This window comes from Peromyscus californicus, unplaced genomic scaffold, assembly GCF_007827085.1.
Source record: "Peromyscus californicus insignis strain IS unplaced genomic scaffold, ASM782708v3 Scaffold_15__1_contigs__length_86483966, whole genome shotgun sequence".
Classification (NCBI taxonomy): domain Eukaryota; kingdom Metazoa; phylum Chordata; class Mammalia; order Rodentia; family Cricetidae; genus Peromyscus; species Peromyscus californicus.
In genome coordinates, this window is record NW_026294447.1 from 83,139,442 (window position 1) to 83,164,092 (window position 24,651).

General features: G+C 41.4%; 1 protein-coding gene across 9 annotated transcripts in view; it reads right to left on the minus strand.

The window, feature by feature from the left end:
- The window catches only part of Lrrc9 (leucine rich repeat containing 9), an 87,108-nt gene extending 65,416 nt beyond the window's left edge, over positions 1-21,692 (minus strand). For 8 of the 9 annotated variants that reach the window (XM_052739617.1, XM_052739621.1, XM_052739616.1 and 5 more), the window contains exons 1-10: positions 21,539-21,692; positions 15,032-15,113; positions 14,536-14,754; positions 13,593-13,733; positions 12,898-12,961; positions 12,325-12,395; positions 10,034-10,216; positions 8,054-8,209; positions 4,668-4,849; positions 3,565-3,696 (exon numbers count right to left, since the gene is read on the minus strand). In XM_052739617.1, coding sequence (XP_052595577.1) covers positions 3,565-3,696; positions 4,668-4,849; positions 8,054-8,209; positions 10,034-10,216; positions 12,325-12,395; positions 12,898-12,961; positions 13,593-13,733; positions 14,536-14,754; positions 15,032-15,079 — 1,196 coding nt within the window. In that variant the 5' untranslated portion in view covers positions 15,080-15,113; positions 21,539-21,692. The remainder of the gene's footprint in view (positions 1-3,564; positions 3,697-4,667; positions 4,850-8,053; positions 8,210-10,033; positions 10,217-12,324; positions 12,396-12,897; positions 12,962-13,592; positions 13,734-14,535; positions 14,755-15,031; positions 15,114-21,538) is intronic. The other variant, XM_052739620.1, reaches the window with a different exon arrangement.
- Positions 21,693-24,651: the final 2,959 nt, after the last annotated feature.

Below are 24,651 nucleotides of genomic sequence, written 5' to 3' on the forward strand. Positions count from 1 at the left end.
GACACCATCAAGGAAAAACATGAAAAGAAAATGGAAAATGTTTAAGTACAAAACCCATGGAAGGAAGAGAGAATGGTACCAAGTATTTCAATACCGAGGAAACTGAAGGCTCCTCACTGCCCATGACCCTCACTCATTCAGTGTGGCCTGAGTGTGTAAGCCTTCACACTAATACACACCACAGACTAAGATACTCCATTAAAGCATACACATATGTTTTAGGATGTTAAACACATACCCTTTTAAATGGCCCAAAGAAACTCAATCTCATCTATGAAAATTCACTTCCTGATTCTGGACGAATCTTTAGTGGATGGCAGACGTAAAGCGCTGTCTTGTGAGTGTAGGGCATGACATCCCACTGTCATAGCTCCGTAAGTATTATAGTCAAATATTTTAATATAGACTTGGGGAGTGGGACGGAAAAGTGGGAGGGTAATGTGAGAGGCAGGTATGATCAAAGTGCACTACATACGTGTATGGAAAAGGACCCCCAAATCATTATTTTTCATTAACAGTATACTTTAATAAAAATGAATATAAAGAGATCAGTTACTGAAAATCACCATATGTTAAAAAGTTAGATTGTTAAATGAGCACTTATAAAGTGATAGAGAGATTTCAATTAGTAATTATGTACTGGGCTGTGAACCCAGCCCTGTGGCAGAGGTTTGACTTAAAGGCACATGAAGCCTCTGTCTTCCCCCAGGAGCTCACAGGGTCACTCATCCATTGTTTCATGGAAGCTTTCAGGTTATTTTTCTTCTAACTAGACTACATCTGTAATGATGTTGTAAGCGTGTCAAGGGCAAGGACCATGCCTTTCATGCTTCTGAGTCCCCACTTGCTGAATGTCACATGAAACAAATGAGTTACTAGAGGAATCATTTGCTTCTAAAATGACCGTGCTAGCAGCAGCAACCCGCCCTCTGACTGGCATGTATCTGTAAAATAAGAAGCTTTTGGAAACCGGAAAACATGGTAAATGTATTCTTGAAAGAAATGATGCTGAGAAACAGTGAATGGTATACAACTAGGAATCTGCAGGGATTTTTCCTCTTCTGCTGAAGAAATACAAGTTATTCTAATAGAAAATCTAGCTCTACTCAAGCACTTCCTATTTAAGGAGAGATCCTTGGCCTTAGAGTATTGATGGAAGAGAAGCCAATGTTTAAATAAAACAGCCAGAAATGAGGCACCTGGATATTTAAAGCATTTTAGTTGTGATTTTCTTTTCTTTTTTTTTTTTTTTTATCATACATAAGAGAGCAGACCTTGAATGGCCAAGCATGTGGAATGCTTAAAGCAAGTAACTGGCCTTGAAATTCTGCCAATATACATTTGATTACCTCCTTAAGATGGGTCAAGCTGATCCTTATTAAATCCAAATGAATGCTTTGTAGATACCCATTAAAAGCCATCAAAACTATCCAACTTACTATCAGGGCTGACATAATAACAGAAATGGTATGTTGGTGATTTTATTTTTAAATATTTTTTTACTGTCTTGTTTTGTTAAGAGGTTAAACAGAAGCAGAAATACGTTATTATCTCTAATGGAAGTTCTACTGTCTATTACTCTTAAGTAGGCTGAATGAATATAAATAAAGACTACATCTCACAACCTATAGAACTGTTGAGTTCGTGCATTTGAACCACCAAGACCTGTCTATGTGGAAAGTGGTGTGAACGTCTTTCATGGCCTTGTACATAAAAACCAAGTATTGTGGTTAAATAAACATAACTGCAGGGCAAATTCACTGGTAGAAAAGATCCGCTGGTACAGAAGAATGTATTTTTAAAAGCCCCTTTCTCCCATAGGGGGAGAGCTGCTTACACTTCTCAACCAAGGATCCAAGCTTTGACTCGAGAGGGTAAAGACCTCTCCTGAAAGCAGCTGTTGATCTAAGTGATACCTGGCAATCACATGTTGTTTCTAAACGTTGACGAGACCTTGGCATCGTGTGCCATAACCCTCAGAAGCTGCCTTGCTGCTGCTGTCAGGTAACACTGCACTCTAGGGCCGTGTGTGAGCCTGTCCTGTAGTTCTACACATCTGCCTCTGCACACACATCCAGGTCTCCAGCACGGTTCCAGAGCAACCTCTGGTTGTGTCAAAGGCATTTTGGTTTGAGAAGATGACTTCAGAAATGTGAAACTCATAATTACTAATAGTTTTCATCAAGGCTTTCTTTTTCTTTAAGGGTTATTTCTAGTCATGTCCTCTAGTTGAGACAACACACCTGCTTGCTTATCTCACGGACAGGAAGACCGTGGTCCTGAGGTATGGATGACTGGGGTCTATTTCTGTCTCTGGTGGTCCTCTCCAACTTCGTGTGGGGTTTTTCACTTGGTGTTGGGAGCACAAAGGTCTTGCACCCACAGATCACTGGGGAAACCAGGAATGTTAAACATCCAGGGTTGTCTTTTCAAAGAAAAGATGTATAATCTGTTCTCCCACCCAGAAGGCTGGGAATTGAAGGTGGTCAATAGTCTAGATGATCTGCATTATCTGAAGGGCCAGGCCATATCAAGCTCCCACAACCAGGGCCAGAGGTATTTAATAGTCTAGATGATCCTTACACTATCTGTATAGCCAGCCTCCCCTCCCCCCCACCAAAAAAAAAAAAAAACAAACCAACAACTCTCAAAACCAAGGTTGGAAGTGGCTAATAGCCCAAATGACCTCTGTGCTACTGTATGACCAAGATTGTGGCAGATCGTTCCCTGGACCCTTAAGATAATACATGCAGCCTATCTCCAGAACCCATCTTCTTAAAAGAAATGACACGTACTTTTAATTAAGTTTTGATATAACTATGCCTCCTTGTGCATCGGGGATTGTATTACATCAAGAAGCTGTTTTTCCAAATTGTACTGTGTTTAAATATGTTACAATAAACTGCCTGGTATCAGACTCCAGAAGTTTGATCCAGCCTGGCTGCTACGTCAGGCTGAACTGAGTGTCACCTTACCTCACCTGGTTCCCTGCCGGCTGCGACACTTGCAGGGAACCCCACAGCCTGACATCTGGCTTTGCGGGCCTTCTCCTGACACACAGTGACCATGTGCTCGCTGACTGCTGAGCTCCTGGCAATGGCTCCCACTCTGACTATAGGCCTGCAGGCAGCCAGGAGATGGCCCTCCCTTGGGGCAACCTGCTGTTGCCTATTCTGCTGCAGCTTTCTGCTCTGTTCTGGTTTTCAGCCAGGATTCAGAATCCAGGGCTACAGCCACCCGGCAACGGTATGAACATGCAAGAGGACAACAGTGGAACATAACCCTTTTCTTCAAATTTCTATACACTTCCCATAAGCTTTTTTCTGCTGCCTGGCTAAGAAAAAAAATGCGCAAAGAGTGGCATTGTTGAGGTGTCCAGAGTTTGGCTCACGACAATAAAGCAATTGGACAAATGTACAGATGGGAAATATGTAATAGCAAATTTTCAACAGATGACTATTTTGATAAAAACTATTTTCAAATGAGACACTCTAGAAGTTGATCATCCGGCTCAGGGTCCTAAGTACAATTATCTTTAAAGCTACCCCCAAAGCTCAGATTTACCAGTCATCAGCTCGCGTGCCTTCTTCAAAATGGATGTTCCCCACGGTCTCCAGCTCGGTCAGCAAAAATGGGGTCAATAAGCCGTGGCTCTTCCTCTTCTGTTTTACTTCAATATGATAAATTGCTTCAATTCTACCAGAGACAAAATACACATGCAGATATGTATATGATATGGAAAACTCACGGTATTAAAGCACAGCGGTTTATTCATGTACTGTAACATGTATTCGGTTCATTCATGTGCTGTAACATGTATTAAGTTTGCTCATGTACTGCAACATGTATTCAGTTCATTTATGTACTGCAACATGTATTCAGTTCATTTATGTACTGCAACATGTATTCAGTTCATTTATGTACTGCAACATGTATTCAATTCGTTCATGCATTGCAACATGCATTTTAATATCAGTTACTTTTTGCCTTCCAGTGGATGAGTAAGGTTAATGTTAACAGCTAAACCAGGAACGAGATACTCTGTTTCTGGCAGTGAAAATAACCCCGGATTTTGTTACCCTCACTCAGAGTATGGAAAGCTAAGGAGACTGACTGGATCTAAGAGCATGGCTGCCAAGTCCTAGACAGACTGAGACAGTACCACAGCATCCTCAGTTCCATGTCAATACCAATGGTACTTACGTCTAAACGGCTAGTTTAGGGTCACTTGGCATGGAGCAACCTCCTACCTCCAAACGTTAAAATCCTGTTCATATCATTACGGGGGCCAGTCGACTTCTTTCCTCGATGGCCCAGTGAACGAAAGCGCAGTGTGAACCAAGCAAGGGCCGTGGCCATGCCTGGTTGGGTCTTGTCTGCTGGCTGAGTTTCTGAACTAAGGAAAGCCCAATTGCCTTCTTTTAGTTTGCGGACAGAAACAGACGTGACAGCAAGCTGAGAGGAGGAAGCTCACTGTGCTTTCCTGAAAATGGCCTCAGCCAGAGTCCAGCCTTGAGCAGGTGGGAGCCCTAGGAGCCCAAGTGCCAACACAGGCCATGTTTTGTTGCCTCCCATTTCTCAAGGGAATTGAGCTCAACTCTTGCCCCCCAATATGGTTACTGTTTTATATTTTCAATCTGAATGACCAGACAGTTCACCAAACCTACTCATTTAGTTTCTTGTTCCAGAATGTAACCCTTTCATCCAGGGCAGTCAGTTTGGTGAGGATCTTCTGCTGAAGACCTGAATCTTGTGCAACAGTCTCGCTAGTCTTGGGTTTCTCGGCCTCTGGTGCGTTGTCATTTTGCCCTTTAGCAGGTCCCTTGAGTTCGGCCAATTCCCGTTCTAACTGTTTCCAACAACACACCACAGAGCAGATTAAAAATCAAACATTAAGGCGAAGCCTCAATTCAGATATTCATTTTACAGTGAGATTTATTAGTCAGTTTAGATGATCAAAGTAGAAATCTAGGTAATAGGAAGTTCCGGTTTATAACAGTCAAAGGGCAACTTCAACCTTGGTGCCAGTTCATCCCTATTGAACAAGTGATGGTTTGGAAAGAGGAAGCTCGGTAGTCTCTTAACTGAGAGCGAGAACGTTAATAGACCACGGAATGTTGAGCTTGCTTGTTAAAGCCAAAGTGAAGTTACAATCAGCGCTGGTTTGGGTGTGAATAAAACCTTAAACCTCAAAAAATGAGATTTTAAAACATACTTACTTTTCAGTGTTTTTCAACTACTTCTGGAGAGATATAAACCATAGAAAACACACAAAGGGGAGATAAAGTTTTCCTTTTGTTTTACTATCCGACTAGCAAAAAAAATTACTCATTGTTCCAGCACTCGGGAGGCAGAGGCAGGCGGATCTCTGTGAGTTCGAGGCCAGCCTGGTCTACAGAGTGAGATCCAGGACAGGCACCAAAACTACACAGAGAAACCCTGTCTCGAAAAGCAACAAAACAAAACAAAACAAACACACATTGTATCAGATTTTAATATTTTGGGATCTGTTGTCCATAATAGGGCTTTTGGTATTAATTGGGATATTTAAAATATTGCTTTGAATATTATTTATCTTGATTACTTAGCCTTTGAATCACACCTATAAAGTTTGGGTCCAGGGCAAATCTCTTGTGCGATTTAGAGCTAAACTATAACGCACGAAGTTTATAAAAAGAAATTTACTAGTTGGCTACATTTCTTCACTGATATAGCTATAACTGGCTGCTAAAATCAAACTACATATTTAAATATGTGTGCAGTTTATATGACATATGTTCCTTTTCTTGCTTGCAGATTTTAATTAATATAGTTGAGTACCCTTAGCTGAAATCTGAAGTGCACCCAAATTTGAAACTTTGGACATGTTTCAGATACTTAGATGAGGGATGCTCAGCTGGTGGTGTCCATGGAAATATTCCACCATGTGAGAAACTCCAAACTCTGAAATCCATTTGGTTGTAAAGCATTCTAGATAAGGGATTCTGAACCTACATGCATGAAATGGCACATTACAAAATGATTTTCACATCTTGGGTCTTTCTGTGGTTTTTAATCAAATAATTTAAATTTAATTAACATTCTACTTTAAGAATATCCTTCTAACTATAACAATAAAAACATGCCCATTTGTAGAAAAGACCATTTATATATATATTTCAAACCTCTTTTTAAAAAATAAGTGTCATTTTTTTCTAACTTTTAAATGTATGGATATGTGGGTTTGTGTAATGAGTGAATATGCCTATGAAGGCCAAAGAAGGCGCTGGATCTCCTGAAGCCAGAGTTACAGGTGGTCGTGAGTCACCTGGTACGGGTGCTGGGAACCAACTGGAGTCCTTTGCAAGAGCAGCCCATCCATGCTCCAGCCCTAGTAGTCTACTGTAGCTTGACTTATTCTCTTGTTAAATATTTATGTTGCATCTAGTGTTTTGTTACTATTGGTGAGGCAGTGATAAATATCCATAGAATAAAGTACATAAGTAGACTTGCTGAGCTGAAGGCTAGGAGCTCTCTGAAGCTGTGTGACCACAGCTCACTTATGAGCATGGGAGAGTGTATGGCGCTCATCTGTACCACCTACTGCTGTTGTATGCTGCTCTTTGAGAGTTTCATAGGTAAACATGGTTTTTCACACTGCATTAACATTTGACAATTCACCAGGGAGTGCTACATTCAGGTGTTCGTCAGTCATTGTAATTTATTCATTTGTAAAGTGCTGATTTATATATTTCCTTCAATTTTTCTATTTGTACATCTACTTTTAACCTTATCTTACTTATGGACACATTTGTACTAAGAATAAAATCTCTTTGTGCACACATCATGTTTCTTTAGGATAGTTTAACTTTCTCAGACATATTTTTCCTTAATGTACATGTGAAGGGCATGTGCTTGTGTATATACAAGGGTGTGGAGGCCAGAGGTCAGAGATGGCATCATTCCTCGGGTACTGTCCACATAACAATAGGGTATCTCAGTAGCCTGGAGTCTGCCAAGTAGCCTAGGCTGGCTGGCTAGTGAGCATCAAGGATCACCGCCCTCCACTTCGCTAGCTCTAAGATAACCAGCACATGTTACCGTGCCCACCTTCGTATATGGATTCTTGGGACTGAGCCCAGGTCCTCATGCTGTGTGGCAGCACTCTATCTACTGAATCACCTCCCTAGCCTGTGTTCTTACCTTTTAGGAATAATGCCTTTTAGCACAAAATAATCTTACTTTTTGGTTTTGCAACTGAATCTATGTTTCTTTGCAATTTATAGTATTTCTTTTATTTGGCAAGTTGAGACCCACTAAATCAATTCATCTACATATTTATTCTTGGTATTTTTCTTTGTTTAATTTTTACTCCCACTGATACTTAGTTTGGTAAAGTGTAAAACCAACTCCCTCACTCCTAAATACCTTGACTCCTTTCTAACACTATTTGTTGAACAATCCATTGTTTCTTCATGTTTTTGAGAAGTTACAGAAAATTTTACACACACTAGGTTCTGTTTTCAAGATCTACCTTTAATAAAATGAATCTAATTATTCTGAATAAAAAGCACACATACTGCTAAAACAGAGTTTGATTTGAAGTTCCCCATTGTATACCTCTCTGTGTGTGTGTGTGTGTGTGTGTGTGTGTGTGTGTGTGTGTGTGTGTGTACACACACATCTGTCTGTGTGAGTGCAGGCATATGCATGCCACAGGACATATGTGGAGGACAATCCCAGGTTTTGGTCCTCGCATTCCACCCTGTTGGACTGTTGGAGACAGGGTCTCTTTGTTCTACGTTGCATAAGCCTTGTCTCCACCCCCCAATCTCACCTTAGGAACACTGTGATTACAGACACAGACTACCAAGCCTGGGATCAAAATACTATTAGAGTAAACCTGACTTGATCTTGATCTTCAGTATTAATCACACACACACACACACACACACACACACACACACACACACACACACTCGAGGGTGGGGATGGGGGGAGTTAAGAATTTACTATTTTGTCTGATAATTTTCCTACAATGTAGCCATTGAAATTTTACATGATGAAATCTTACGGTTTTTTTTGCAAAGTTGAATAATTTTATCCGTTCTTCTGGTAGCTTCTGTAACTTGCATTTTTTGTCATTCAGTTTTTCAAGTTCTTCATTCAGATGTCTCTGAACAGTTTTTATTCGCATGTTATAATACATTATTTTCTTCATCGCTGTGGTCTGAACGTAAGAGAGTAAATAACACGGGATTAGATAAAACACAATTACAGATAGCTCTGCTGGCTAGTTTTATGTCAATTTGACACAACCTAGAGTCATTTGGGGAACTTCAATAGAGAAAATGCCCCACCAGATTAGCCTGTGATGCATTTTCTTGATTGATAATTGACATGGGAGGGTCCAGCTCACTGTGTTTGGCCCTGGGTTCCAGAGGAAAGTAGACAGAGCAAGCCAGTAAGCAGCATTCTTCTATCGGCTCCAGCCTCCAGGTTCCCGCCTTGAGTTCCAGCCCTGACTTCTCTGGATGATGGAGAAGTAGGCTGAAATAAACTCTTCCCTCCCCAGGAGCTTTTGGCCACAGCAATAGACATCTGACTAAGACATAGCTATCAGTGATACTGTATGAGCACAACAAGTTCTTTATGAAGTTGGAAGCTGGCTAGCTCCATTAGAAATGCCGATGATGACAGCAGATGTGATGATGCTCTCGGGATTTATTTAATTTAATACGTAAGTCACAAAATCTCAAAGAACATCTTTGTGTTTAATATGTGAGTATGTGGCATAAGCACATCTATTTCCAGAATTTCCAATAAAGAAACTGCAGACATAATTTAATTTATAAAACAGTATATTTAACTAATAGGACACAGGACTGGAGCAAATATTAAACCACTGTTCCTAGTTTATTAATTCAGGGAAAGCAAACAAATTAAAAGGGGTTAAAAGCAAATGTAAAATTGAGTATAATTTTAAAAACCTTGACACACACACACAAAAAGGCTTACCCTGCCCCTCAATCTGCAAAATGGTGCTCTAAGTGAACTATCTGCAGACTGAGTAGGTCATTAAATTATCACTCTGCTGCAATTATCTCAAACCTTATATTTAATACTAGTATACCATTCAGTTACTACTCAGCTAATAATAACAGATTGGTTAAAAAGCCCATTATGAACTAGACAAGCTGAATGATGCCTGAGAATTAGATTAGTCAAAATGAACTGACGAGACAGTCTACCTAGAGGATCAGTTCGAGGTTCAGTGAGAGATTCCCTCTTGAAAAATAAGGTAGAGAGCCAGAGAGCGAAACACCTGACATCCACCTGTGGCCTCCACATGACACACACAGGTGAGCACACCCCCACACACATGTCTACACACAAGTGTACAATTCACTACAAGCACAAGCACACATATTAAGAAAGAAAGGAAGAAAAAAGAAAGGAAAGAAAATTGGGAAATGATGTTTTGTTGTTATTTTGAATATTTGGGGTAAATGGAAAATCCAAAACAAATATACTTGAGTCACTGAGAGCTAAAAGGATTTCAAATAAACTCTTAAACCTAAAATACCATGTGTTGTGGAGTAAAGTGTTTATTTTTCCAGACAAAATTGTGGATGCTAAGCTAAATTTCAAATAAACAACAAAGTATTCACTAAACTTACTTGTATTTATTGAGTTATACCGAGACACTCTTTAGTATTTATATGAAATTCTAATTTAACTCAGATTTTTGCCATGTGGGAAAAAAGATTTTAAAAATACTAAATTTAATTTGTTCTAAAATAATTTTAATAACCATGTATCAAAAATTCTATTCCCAACAGACACGCGTTTCCCATTTTTGGTATGATCACTGAATTCCAGCATTAATGTTATTATCTGTATACTTTTAGGTGAAACACCTGCTCTTGGGGCAAGAGCAGACAGGAGATAAGAGCTGACTGTATAATACCACCAGCCACATGGGGACCCAGGCGGAGAAAGCCATGAACCAGGCAACCTTGCGTCACAGACAGCTGACTGCGGACCCACTTACATCTGCCAGCTCCTTGATCTGCTTTGCTGAGACATCAAACGTGTCGAGTCGTTGAAGAGAAGGCAAGTGATAGAGCACGTGGGTAGAGTAGTTACACAGCTGGCAGACTGGGTTGGTTTTGTACTGAGGATCATTCAGAGACAGATCCTGTAAGCGAGGCAGCCTGGTCAAGTTCGTAAGGTCCTAAAACAGCGATGGCAGTGGTAAGTCAGTTATGAAAGGTCTTTTTGGAAGGAGGTGTTTTAGCACGTAAGGTCACCCACAATCTCATGTAACACATTCTGATCGAACACCTAAGTACGTATGTTAAGTGATCTAGATAGCACTTAGAACTCTAGAAGAAACTCTGGAAGAAACTCTAGAAGAAAAGATCGGCCTTTGCTGTACAGATGGCAGACCACACAGCCATGCATTTTCTGTACCAGCTGCTGCTCCAAACCAGAAGAACACTAACTCTACTTTACGATTCCCTAGGGAGATCTGTGATCGTATTATAATGGCCCCCTTGCTGGAAAGCAGTGACAGCTCTGTGTTGTCTATCAAACACGGCCACCATCGGAGATCTGATTAGCCTTTTAATCGCAGCTCCCCATGTTCTCACGGGTACCCTGTGTTTGAGCCAGATGACAATGCTCACACTACTCAAATGGACCCACGGTTTCTCATTTCCTCGCTCTTACGAATATTCATCTCCCCCTCTTAGGATGTCCACTCCCACGGCCCGGAGGAACCTCCTCCAATGCCTGTTACAAGACTCCAGCCTTTCCTACTGGTTCATTCCTTTGCAATTTGACTAATCAGGTTAACATTTTACTCAGATTTCTTCTTAATTTACTCTTTCACTGCTTTGCAACACCCTTTCATTTTTCTCTGGGTTAAAGACTACCCATTTACACTGGGGGATTGAGAACTGTTCCTTACTCCTCTTTCTCTAATATTTCCACCAGGTGTGCTGGACCCTGTGTCCTTGATCCCACGTTGTCAGAATTACATCGTGAACACGATGGGAAAGCACGGGAAGGTGTTGACAGGAGAGATTTATCATAGCATCCTATTTCAAAGGGCTCCAGCAAGCCCTGCTGTACGGAAAGCAGATTGAGACTAGAGAAAAGAAAAAGGGTTGGGAAGGCAGCTCAGCAGATAAGAGCATCCACTGCATGTCTGACAGCCCGGGCTCGAGCCCTAGGGCCCAACGTTCAAATGAGGGAACCGCATCCTCCTGCAAGTTGTCCTCTATCTCCACATGTGCGCCATGGCAGGCGCGCGCGCACGCACGCACGCACGCACGCGCACACACACACACACACACACACACACACACACATTCTGAAAAATAGGGAGAATTGTGAGAGTTGTGTTTTAATTTTTCCTCTCAGTAATGCAGATTGGTACCCAGAGTAGAGTGTGATCCAGGCAGTAAGACTCTGGGCATATTCCAAATGGGCACTAACGGGATTTGCTCATGGATTGAAGGTGGGGTATGAAGGAATAACAGGAGAAAAACAGAGCTGTAAGGATTTTTGCTTAGTTAAGTGGAAGAGTAGAAGTACCATTTAGAGAATCAGAGACGTCTGCAGGGAAAGAAGCGTTGGGGAGCGGACATCAGTTTGAAGTCGGTTGAGGTCTGTAGTTCAGAGAAGTCATCAGGGTAAGTAGAGGGACCGATTTAGCAGTAATTAGATTAGGTGTATTTGCAGTCATAAGGTATGATGGGATTATTCAGAGAATGAATAGAGACAGAAATGAGGAAGAGACCTCTGGACTGAGAAGGGGCAGTCCACTTTTTTAGAGGTTATTAGAGGATGAACCTCCTGCAAAATAGATGTAGCCAGAAGGCCTAGGAGAAAGTTCAGAGAAAGTAGCACCCTTCCAATTGAGTACTTGTTTGTTGTTTTTTGTTTTTGTTTGTTTGTTTTTAGTTCTAAAAGGATCCAATCCTTATGGCTAATTGAACAGATGCCTCTCAAACTCCCTAGAGCAGTGGTTCTCAACCTTATACAGTTCCTCATGTTTTGATGACCCCCAACCGTAAAATTATTTTCATTGCTATTTCCTAACTGTACTTTTGCTACTGTTATGCATCGTAATGTAAATATCTGATACACAGGATATCTGATATGAGACCCTCAAATGGGTCACAACCCATAGGCTGAGAACCGCTGCCTTGGAGCATCAGGAAGCACAAAGTAGTGAAACTGCTCCTTGAGGGAAGACCGCTGGCTGTATTTTTTGGTCTATAGTGTTTGTAACTCAGGTTGATAAACAGAAACCAATCATTTAGTTGAACATACCTTGAAAGAAGTAATTTGGTTTCCAGAAAGGTTTAGTTTTTCCAGTTGTTCATTGGGGTCAAGACATGGACCTTTAATTTAAAAACAAGATTAAAGAAACATTAGGGATGAGGATATAGCTCAGTGGCAGAGTGCTTGCCCGGCATGCCCAAGGCCCCAAGTTCAAACCTCAACATCACAAAAATAATTAAATTTCTTGTTCTACCTTTATTATATATCCTGCCATCCTTGTGAGTTAAAGACAGCCATTATTTCCTGCATAGCAATAGAATTTATGATACCACTGTATAATCAGCAATAGTTATTACTGACTGATAGTTACATATTTGAATCATAGATTTCAAAATAGGTAGGGAAGTGGGGGTGGATCTGGAAAGAGTTGGATGAGTGTAAATATGATCAAAACCCATCGTGAGAAACTCTCAAAGAAGTACTATCTAAGAACCATGATCTAAGATAAAAATGTATGCAAAAGCAAAATTGCTTTTCAATGACATAAAGTCTAATAGAAACGACTCTAAGCACATACTTTGAGAACGCATTAGCCCAGAGTCCAGAGGAAACAGTACATACCAATGTTGCTTATCAGGTTTCCTGCAAGATTGAGGTCTTTTAAGTTCTTCAGCGTCTGTAAGCCCTGGAAGTGTAGACAACATGTAATCTTAAAAACCATTAATTCTGATCACCCTGGTTATTTCCTTGGGTGTTCTATAGAGGAACATGGGTACAGTGAAGCCACCCCCTCTCACTTTAATGGAACCTGGAGAGAATTTAAAGAAGGAGCAGAAAGGAGTGGAGGAGAAGAAAAGTGGAGTGAGCGGAGAAACAACATATCTCACATCATGTTTATAATTATAGAGACAATGGTTCCTTCTAAAACATAACCTACGCATTAGTTCTTCTTTTTACTTTATTAAAAAAAATTGTGCATGAGTGTTTTGCCTGCATGCATGTCTGTGTACCATGTGTGTGTCTGGTGTCCAGAGAACAGCAGAGGGCTTTAGGTTCCCTGGACCTGGAGCTACAGACAGTTTTGAGCTGCCATGTGGTTGCTGGGCATGGAACCCAGGTCCTCTGGAAGAGCAGTCAGTGCTCTTCACCGCTGAGCCATCTCTCTTTAGCCCCACCTCAGTTCTTTTTGACAACAATAACTATGCTATTCATAAATATTTTGCCCTCAACACTGACTATATGATCTCGGACACCGTGGTTTAAATGCCGTAACAGTATGAACTGGCCTTACATGCAAATTATCAAAATTACCTCACCTCAATATTACTTATCATATTGTGGTTCAGCCAAAGAACTTCCAGTTTTATTAATTTCTCTAAATTTTGTATTTTGGAAATTTTATTGTAATATAAATATAATTTTTCCAAATTTCTACATTCTTGAAGACCTTCAATTTTCTGTGGAAAAGGAGATTGGAGACTGTCATTTATTTTGTCATCAGATTCAATTCATCAGATAGAGTAGATTTCGGAGTCTTTTTTCTTTTAAACACCACTTCATTGCAATATCAACACCCGAAAAGATAAACTAAAAATTTAAAACATACAACTTCTTTGCCAAAATACAGCTATATTTAATTTTGTACACTTTCTTTAAATTTTAATCGACTACATCAGCTTTATATTAATAAAATCACATACATCTGATTTTATAGGTGGTTTTTTTTTGCCCAAGACCATCTAACAAATTTTCATAATTTTTCAAAGTATAATATTTAATGATTACAAAATATTTTGTAAAATTTATAATAGTTTTCTTTAAAATTACCCTATGTGCAGAATTTTCACATTAACTATTGTGAAAATGATGTAACAAATACGCATGTGACTCTTCTCTGCTGTTGAGTTACTTCTCTAGTATAAATTCGTAGGATAAGCATTTCTGAGTTAAAAGGTGTGTACACTTCTATTGCTCATGATGCATTTTGTAGTGTTGCTTCCTATTATACGTGTCTAACCACTTAGTACCTAACTGAATCAATTCTACTAGTAAGCAAATATTGGCTGTGATCTGACTTGATATGTTTAACAAAAAGTTTGTTTTGATTCCTTAGGCCTGTTTTCACGTTGTACACATTTTTTATCTTTGCCCATTTATCAGTTTTGAGTTACACATACTGCACATATTTTAATGAATTATTTTTCCAAAGCCAAGAATTCAGTATTAGAGGCACCTCGTCATTTATCTTTTTAAACTTACCTCTATGCAGCATTCAGCAATCCAAAGTTCTTTAAGTTGTGAACAAGTCTCCAACCCTGAAATTTCCTTTATATCTTGAGCAACAATTGTAAGACTCGATAAGCTAGGAAACAATGATAATCCAACTATACGGGGATACCCTGAGAAAAACATCTCCAGTTTCGAAGTATCTGATCCTTCTTGTCCAAGCATCTCATAAGATAAACCATTGCACAAACACTGTTTTAAGAGAAAGAATTTTGATTATTACCTGTTCTAAATAGTTAAAAAATTGTATTTTGATATCACAAACTATAAACTGCCCATTGAACTACACCATTCTTGTACTCTCACAAAAGAGAAAGTTGGATCACATACATGACTTCTGTGCTTCCAAAAGTCGTACGAGAGAAGGAATATCCCTCCTGTTAGTCCTCACAGCTCCATGAGGAGTGTCAAAATATTCTACTTAATATTCTTGCAAATATTATTGAAAAGAAATTGGGCTTGGACTCACCAGTTCTTTAATGATGTCACTTGAAGTTAAGTTTTCACTTTCAATCATCTTCCTTTAAAAAACAATGGTCATACTAATATATCTATTAAGGAAAATGGAAGATTGAGGTTAGTCCTAGAGTCACGGCAGTCTAAATGGAGAGTCATCTGAAAGCTACCAACTGTGGCATTTCTGGGTCTCCACACAGACCTCCTTCCATCTCTGAAGCTTCCATCTCCAAACGTTTTTAGTATTTTGAACTTAATACTGCCTCTCCATAACTCTTTCTATTTTGTTTAGTCCAAATAAACCAAATACAGTTTTTCCTCTAAACAATAAACCTTCAGAATACTTGCAGAAGCCATCTTTCACCCTCCCCCAAAACTTCGAATTGTTACCGGGTCTTCCTGCTTCTTTCCCATACATAGACTGTAGCTTCGGTTTCTTACCAGGCTGTGGTGCCCCAAGCTGAACCCAGTTCTCTAAGCAGCAAAACAAGGACTTCTGGAATGTTAATATAGTTTCTGATCTATATGCTAGCTAAAAAACTGAAATCAGATACCTAAGAGCTATGTGATTTCTATATATAATAATAGATATTAAAGAAGAATTATTAAGGCTTATATGGCATGGCAATAAATATTCATTAAAATGAGGCCACTGGTATCCCTTTTGACACAGTTGCTCAATTAATATCTAAATGGCTTTAATACAATTTAATTAAATGTTCATAATTTTAAATATTTTCATTATGTAATTCATATACTAAAAAGTGGAGGGAGCTTGTTTTTTAATACAATGCTATAACAAGATGTATAATTTCATTAACCCTAACTCCCTCCTAGAAGTGTGTATCTGTAAATAAATGTGTGCATATGCGTGATTATTGTAAGCATTACAGCCTAGAAGGTGAGGAATGCTGGCAGCAGGAACCAAGGAGTACCACAAAGTCACACCGCACAACAAACCTCACCCGAGAGATTTATTGGGAGGGGAAAATCCAGAGGGTGGCTGCCTCTGCTGGGGCGAGAAACAGCAGCGAACTGAGCAGGACACAGGGCTTATCTAGAGTTTCTCGAGGAGGGGGTGGAACTTTCGAGGGCGGAGCTTTCCAGGTAGAGATTGGTGGGATTTCGTGTCCAGAGATTGGGCTTTTTACTCTGTAGGGTGGGGGCAGGGTCCAGCATTCAGGGCAGTCAGACTGTTCTGTGGGTGGAACCTGGCAGCTGGAGGTCCTCGGGGGAGGGGCCTGGCCACTCCTGTGGCTTGAGGGGCTTCCAATTATGTGAAGAGAAAATGTGGAAATGTACATTTTAAGTCATTAGCGTGGGTTACTCTGAGGGTAGAAAGCCGATGAGAATAGGTTAAGAGTAAAAGGTAAGATGAGGAGAGAGGCGAAAGGGAAAAAAAAAGAAAACAACGTTATTTTTGAAAAATACATTTACTATTATAGAGTCTGAGTGTCTAACTGTATTTTAATTTATTGTACTGTTGATACGCATCTGGACTGTTTTTCACTGAGGGCCAGTAATGTAAGTACGTGTTTTATCATGCGGGACAAAGTTCAACACTTCTGTTGGGTTTACGCACAGGAGTGAAATGACAGACAACTCTTTTTATAAGCAGTGTTGATGACTTTCATAGGCACGCTCTGAAGCAGAAAATGTACACACATGATGATCATGTTTTCTACACCAATTCACATGCAAACTGGAAACAAGCTGTGGTCCCAGGACCCTGAATAACTGCGGTTCAGCCACAGGTGGGTTAGCAGCAGGGAGTAAAAGAGGGGCTTTGGGGACACAGATAAAGGTACCGGAGGAGAATCGGTATGTTATCTGTACATGTGTTTACCTGAATAAAGTTTCACGTAAGTTTTATTAGGGCCCCTCATTCAATTATGTTTATATTCATGCTCAGGAACTTACACAAACTAAAATGTTAACAAAGTGACGATGTGAATCCTGTGTTTACTACCTGTGCTCCTTGGTTACAAGTGCAAGACCCACGGCAAGCTGAGATGTCTACCTGTGCCAGGGAAAAGCTCGAGCACTAGGAAGACTGACGAAGGTACTCACATTAGATTGGGAGAAAAGCCGTTTGTACAAACCATGTCAAAATTCAAGACACCAGAAAGAGAAGTTTTACTAAGCTATTTTAAAAAAACTTTTTAAAAGCTATTTTCAAACTCAGAGCAGCAACTGTTGGTAAAAGGAAGCTATGGAGCATTCACGACACAGCAGTGTTAGAGCAGCGTACAGCTTCTGTCTTTGTACTCAGTCTTTGTGAACTGGGGACACTCCCACCACGATGAAGGTGTGACTTGGACAAGGACCCTCCAAAGTTCAGGTGCCGTCAACAGAGTGTCATTAAGAGAAAAGGTCTTTAAGAGATCAAGAGGGTTCCTTCCCTCAAGAACGGGCCCTAGGGCCCTAATCACAGCCTGATGGAGGGAGTCTGGTCCCCTTTTCCTCTTCCACCTTCTGCCATGTGACGATCTCACCAGATACCGGAAGCTTTTGCTTTTTGCCTGCTTGCCTTCGCTCTCATGGGCAGGCCCATTTTTCCAGCTTCTGAGACACCACTTTGCTGGTATTAGAACCCTACTTCCTCAGAATTCCAACATAGACTGAAGACTAGCTGAGACATCCAGTCTTGGCTCTAGTTAGAGACAGCCTTTCTTGGACTAGTCAGACCACACCCACAGCCTGTAGCCATTCTAATAATTTCCCTTTTCACACACACACACACACACACACACACACACACACACACACACATACACACACACACACACACACAGAGAGAGAGAGAGAGAGAGAGAGAGAGAGAGAGAGAAAGAGAGAGAGAGAGTTCTCTTCTTCTAGAGAACCCTGACTAATACATACTCTTAAGCCTCTGATACCACAGGCCCAGAATAACACTTTCATCTATAACTTATAATGGTTGCCTTGGCCATGGTGTTTGATCATAGCATTAGAAAACGGACTAATACAATTCCCTTCTCATTTTTTTATGTTTCTTGGTTAGTCTTTCTTATTCATTTTTTATGACTAAGACTTAACATTTTGTTGTTGTTGTTTAAGAAACTCTGTCGTGGGGTGGGAGAGATGGTTCAGAGGTTAAGGGCACTTGCTGTTCTTCCAGAAGGACCCACGCTCCATTCCCAGCACCCACATTAGGGGGCTAAGAACTGCCCCTGCTTCATAGATCCCATTCCTCTGGCCTCCCTAAGTACCTGTGCATCTTGATCATACCCCCCCCCCCCACAATTAACATTCAAAATTAAATCTTAAAAAAAGACTTTTAGAAGTCCAGCTGTAATTCTGATTTGATAGTACATCACAAAAATTAATATAGGAGGGTGTTCACCTTCACAGTGTCGAGTCTTCCTAAAAACAAAGCCCCAAAATCTCTGCATTTAGTCAAGGAGATATTTTCTGGGTATACAATGTGGATTATCTCTCAACTTGCATTATTCTGTGTTCATCAATGCCCCAAATAATCCTATTCTAACTCAGCAGTTAACTGACAAGACAAAATTCACTGAAAACTCCAACTATGTTTGAGCCATGAGATGCTATGCCCCAGTTACAGAGGGGACCGTTACTGTGTTTCTCATTAGCTTCCTTTCCTATGGGGAGGATTAAAGACGAAATCCTAGGACACATGACAGTATTCTAACGTTCACCACCCCTTTCAAGCTTTTTCCTTCTCTCCCTTCATTCTTCCCTCCCCCTTCCATCCCCCCCTCATATCTCCTCCCCCATCTCTCGTCAGATGAACTTGTCCTTGTCCTCATCGTCAAAGAAAACAGGGCTGTCTTAGGATGTGCTCCCTTTAAATTTCTTTTCTCCTTAAAGACACGTTCTTTCTTTTCCTTAGGACTTTTGGCTCAGTGGACACACTCATTTTGGGGCTGGGGAGGGTGGATCGGTGAACACACTCATTTTGGGGCTGGAGAGGGTGACTCGGTGGACACACTCATTTTGGGGCTGGGGAGGGTGACTCAGTGGGTAAAGTGCTTGTGTTTGCCGTGCAAGCCTGAGGACCTGGGTTTGGATTCCCAGCACCCATGTGAAAGCTGGACATCCCAGCCTGGGAGTGGAGACAGAAAGGACCCAAGAAGTTGTGGGGTCAGGGGTTGGGAGTGGGGAAGGCTTGCCAGGTCAGACAATTTTGGCTGAATTGGTAAGCTCCAGGTTTACCTAAAAAAATAAGGAGGAGAGCAAAGGAGGAACACTCTTGTATGGGTATGCACACTCCCAATACACGGGCACATGTATCATATACAATAAATAAATAAATAAATAGGCAAATAAATAAATAAATAGGTAAATAAATAAATAAATTCATTTTGTCTGAAATGAATCTCTTTTTCTGTGCACTGATCCACCCTTTTCTACCTCCTTTAGAGCATTGTTCTGTGAGTCTTTCATCTTTTTTTTCCACAAGATCTCCTTACGCCTTTAATCCCAGCACTCGGAGGCAGAACCAGGTGGATCTCTGTGAGTTCGAGGTCAGCCTGGGCTACAGAGTGAGATCCAGAAAAGGCACCAAAGCTACACAGAGAAACCCTGTCTCGGAAAAAAAAAAAAAAAAAAAAAAAAAAAAAAAAGATCTCCTTTCCAAAAGGTCTCCTTTCCTCTGTGTATGAGTACCAGGTCTTCCTATTTAGAAAAGTTCTTTCTATCTTGCTTCTTTTTTTTTTTTTTTAATGAAGAGCTCTTTTTGATACTTTCACAGGGAACTTTCTAGACCATCAGTAGCAACAATTCTCTGCCTCCATTCAGTCCTCAGCCCACTGTCACGTGGAAGAAAACCCTCAAGCCACCACAGCTTCTACTTACTGTTAAACAAGACCAACAACAGCCTTCAAATTGTCAAAGGCAGAGGGCATGTGCTGGCTCTCAACTTGACCTTGGCGTGACATTGAGCAATGCTGACAACGCTGAGCAATGTTGATGACTGCTAACTTTTCTGCCTGGTTGCTTTCTATCCCCTCCCTCGCACCCTCCCTCTCTGTGTATGCACATGCAGGTATGAACGCTGGTGTATGCACGTTAAGTGTGGAGGCCAGAGGACAACGCTGGGGCCATCCATCAGGTTCCATCCACCTTGATTTTCTTTAGAGAGTGTCTCCCTAGCCCCTACTTGTTACTTTGCACTAATAGCGTCCTTCTTTGTAAAAGTCACTCACTTTTATTTTCCTCTTTCCTGTGCAATAAATCCCAAAGCCCATGTGGACAGCTCCATGCGGACCCGTCACAAGCATCACAAATTCACCGTGTCCCAAACCGAGCTCATATTTCCCAACTCATGCAGTTTTCCTTAATGAACGCTTTCTCGTGATAAAGGACGCCACCATCCCCTCTTCACCCAAGTTGGAAACATGAGACTTACCGCCATGGTTTCCCCAGGTTCACTCCTCATCAAATCCTTTTTCTTATGTACCCTAAAGTCTATCAGGGCTTTCATGCTTCCTCTCCATCCTCTGCCATCATGTCCCCTTCTCTGGACGACCTTCCCCTGGGGCAGCCAGCCTCCTGAAGTGGACATTTGCTTATGCCACTCCTCTTGGAAGGTGTTTATGGCTACCACACCAATCTCTCAAACTCCTGTCCAACCAAAATGGCACGACAACATTCCAGGACTGGCCACAACTCCAGTCCTGTGATGGCTGACATAGCTGTACTTCTGAAGATGCCTTTCTCTCCTTGAAATGTCTTATCTCCTTGATTTACTCTATACATCTTTAAGATTACGCTGAGTCTTCTCTGAAGACTTGAGTTTTCTTTGGTCTTACTATAAATGGTCTCTTTCATGTGATTGGGTTAGTCTAGCACATGCCCAGTGGATAGCACTATCACACTGTATTGGGATACTTGCAGGTCTTTTCTCCCAACATGCTCACTCAGGACAGGAGCTACGTCTGACCCCTAGTGGGTATTCAATGTAATTTACAAAATGGTTCCAATTAACTGTCACACCACAGATCCTATTCAATATAATGTTGAACATTGTTCTGCATGACAATTCAGAACACAGTTCTACCTAGCCTGTAAAGAACTGTTTCTGTCTGCCAGAAGAGCTGAGTAAGCATTCATTCTAGGAAACTACACTTTTCTACAGAGCAGAAGCCCTATGTGGTCCAACTGTTTTCTCAACTGAGTATAAAGGGGTCAGGATCCGACAGTTCTCACTGATGGCCCATGTAAACGCCCTTCTCTCTCTAGATGATCGGTATCTGGTTGACCAGTGAGCACTCGAGTCTTCCAGTCCAATACCCACCCGAGACGGTGGCATACCTTTCCTCCTTCATTTCTCTGGGGCCTTCCTCTAAATTATTATTATTCCTTTATTATTACAACTATTATCATAATATTATTATAATCCCCATTGCACCATTACGTAGGTCCCTTGACCTGTGTGCTGCTGTAGATTCCTCCACGTGTTGAGTAAAGCGAACTCCCTGGTCTTTCCAATAGGGCAGAGACGCCTGGAGGCCATCGGCGGACGGATACCCACCTTATTCCAGAGAGAGAATGGATTCCGGGGCTGTCCAAGACAGGTCAGAGTGCACTCCGACCTCCCAATCCCTGTGTGCAGCTGATACCACACGCTTTCCAGCCCCGGGCCTGCTGTGTACTGACCGCCCACTGCGGTTGCCTAGGAAACCCGCACTCCGCCTCCCCTGACCTCTGGGTCACGAAGGGGATGAAGAGGGCGGGGAAATCAGCCGTCCAGCCTTGTCTGCATCACGTGGTGGTAACCTCCAACCAATCAACATAGGCAGGGAAGACACCCGCTCCCGCGCCCCCCCCAGACTCTACCCCCACCCCTCGCTAGCGCTCTGGGGAAGCGGTGGGAGCCGGTCGCTACCTATAGTTCTCTTAGTCTTGGGTGTATCTTACACCTTGTTTGCTTCCGAGGACTGAGTGACAGTTTGTGGGCAAGTCGGTGGGGACCTGGTCCAGGCATTTTCAACGGTGAAAGTTTTCGACGCTTGGAGTCTCGAAGACAGCAGTATTAACCGGTCTTGATCCCCACCGTGACATAGAGCAGTGATGTCACCAGAGGGTCCCCAGATCCGCCCCATTCCTCAGAGGGTGATCTCAGCCCCAGCTGGTGCGCCCCTGCAGCTTTCAGAGCCCTGTAAGTCCCGAAAGCAACTCCAAGAGCCCTGCAGACAGAGGGAAGTCTGGATGCACTTTCTCCAAGAGATAGATCCCCTTGGGTCTTCCAGGAGTTCTCAGGCAGGCTTCTGAGTGTCTTTTAAGTTTGACGGAGTGCTCAGGAGGCAATAATTATTTACAAAATAGAGTGGAAGTTAGGAAGACAGTAAGAGACTGGCTGAGAAAACAATGAACTTAGAAAACAACCCAAATCACCCGCGGCCAGCCCTCACCGTTCTTGAGATTCACGCTGTCCACGGGAGTTAGCCACTAACCACAACCGTGTATGTGCCCTAGAAATGTGGTAGTTCAAACCGGTGTGTGATAAAATACACTTTGCACTTTGAATGCTTACTATGCAAAGAAACAATGGAAACGATTTCATTAATGACTTTTACATTAGCCACATGTTGAAAAATTTGCGGTGCATTGGGTTAAATAAAAACTTATTTTTTAACGTTGAAAATGTGACTACCAGAGCAATCAATAATTGCTTGGGAATTTGCACTGGGTTATTTTGGACAGAGAATGCCATTGTTTGCTGTCTATTGCAAGTGATAAACACCATGACCGACCACAACTTGAGGTTTGTTTGACTTATATGGCCAGGTCACAGTCTTTCGAGTTGGAAGTCAGGGAGGGGACTCAAGCAGGAGCAGAGGCAGGGGACTGAGGAGAAATGCTGCACACCGTCTTATAGCCCATTGCTTGTTCACCTTGCTTTCTTACTCAGCCCAGAACCACCCGCTCAGGGTGGTATTGTCTGCAGGGGGCTGGGCCCTCTCCTGTCAATCACTGATTAAGAAAATGTCCCACAGACATGACCTCAGGACAATTTGACGGGGCAGTTCCTCAGTTTAGATTCCTTCATCCTAAATTTGTAACAAATTGACAAAAAATTGGTAAAAATTTGTTTTTGATGGCACTGCGCTAGTTTTTACTATTCAGTGTGGTTTTGTTAATATTTATGATCTTTGGGTCTTCCTGCAAAATAGTGTCTGTGATGCCCTTCTCCATTACCAGATGGCCATTTTGCTCCGACTAGTTTTAAATTTGCTTTCTCAAGAGAAATTTCAGATTATAAATGCTTCTATTTAACTACTCAAAAGTGCAACTCATTCGCTGGCTTTGCTGTCTGTAATATTGTCTGTAAACAAACTCACAGAAAAGGTAGATTAATTCTCCCTCCGTGTTTTCATTTCACTGACTATTGTTTCCTCTCGTCAGCATCAGGTTAAGAGTAAGCCACGTAAAATATCTGTGGCTTAAGGGTAAAACTAATGCCAGGGTTAAAAAAAAAAAAAAAAACCATCAGAGCAATAGAAAGCCAACTAGAACAAAAAGAATGTAGTGTTTGGGAGTGAAAATACAGAGATGATCAGAATACATTGTTTTGCTTTGAAGTATAGAAATCTGCTGTGATTTCCCTGCAGGAGAAGGTGCTAGCATACGCTGCATATTATATAAAAAAGGATTTGTGTGTGAGTGCACATCTGAGGAGGCAAATCCTGTGTCACTCTTCAGGAACCATTTATCTTGTTTTCTGAGACAGGGTCTCTCACTGGAACCTGATGCTCCTGGAATTATGGTAGGCTGACTGGCCAATGAGTTTCAGAGATCTGCCTGTTTCTGTCTCCCCAGTGCTGGGATTACAGGCACACACTGTTTATCAAAAGTTTTTAACACGCACCTTTCCTGAGTCATCTGCACACACACACACACACACACACACACACACCATGGGAAGAGAATTCCTTTTCTCTAGAGAAAGCTCAAGGACTCTGCCAGCAGGAACTGTGTCAGCATCTTCTACAAGTTCAGAGCAAAAAGCCTTTGGTGATTTGTCAAATTCAAAGCTCTGTCCAAAGTAGCTTTTAAAAGATTGCTTGCTTGTTTCAATACTCCAGATGTCGTTTAAAGCAAAAGATGCTTACAGTTCCAAGCCACAGGGCTGGTTTTCATTGATCTCTTCTCACTCTGAGATTGCTTTATTGTACTTTTTAATGTGTCTGTAAAAAACAAAACAAAACAAAAACACCCTAACAACAATGGAAGTGAGCTCACTAATGGAGCTGAAAGGAGAAGTGGACACGCCCCCCATCCCTAACCCAGAAGCTGTCTGCAATTGATAACCACTTGCAAATGAAAATTTAGTTTTCTCTGGGGGAGTCTCACTAGGAAACAAACTCCTCTTAAGGGCAGACTGCATGCCCAGCAGTAGATGGCCAACAGAAAATGAACTCCATGGCATCTTTGGAGGTTCCTTGTCTCATAATGTTGTCAGGACTCCTCTCCATCTTACTTTTTATTGTTATTTATTTTGTTTTACCCTACAGGTCCTTTTTGTATATATTATGGCTTCCACTTTAGTGTTTTTATGAGATTTCTGAGTATGTGAGAGAGTGGGTCTCTGTGTCTATATCTGTTTCCTGAGTCTTTTCTTGGGCTCTTTTCTTTCTGTTTGTT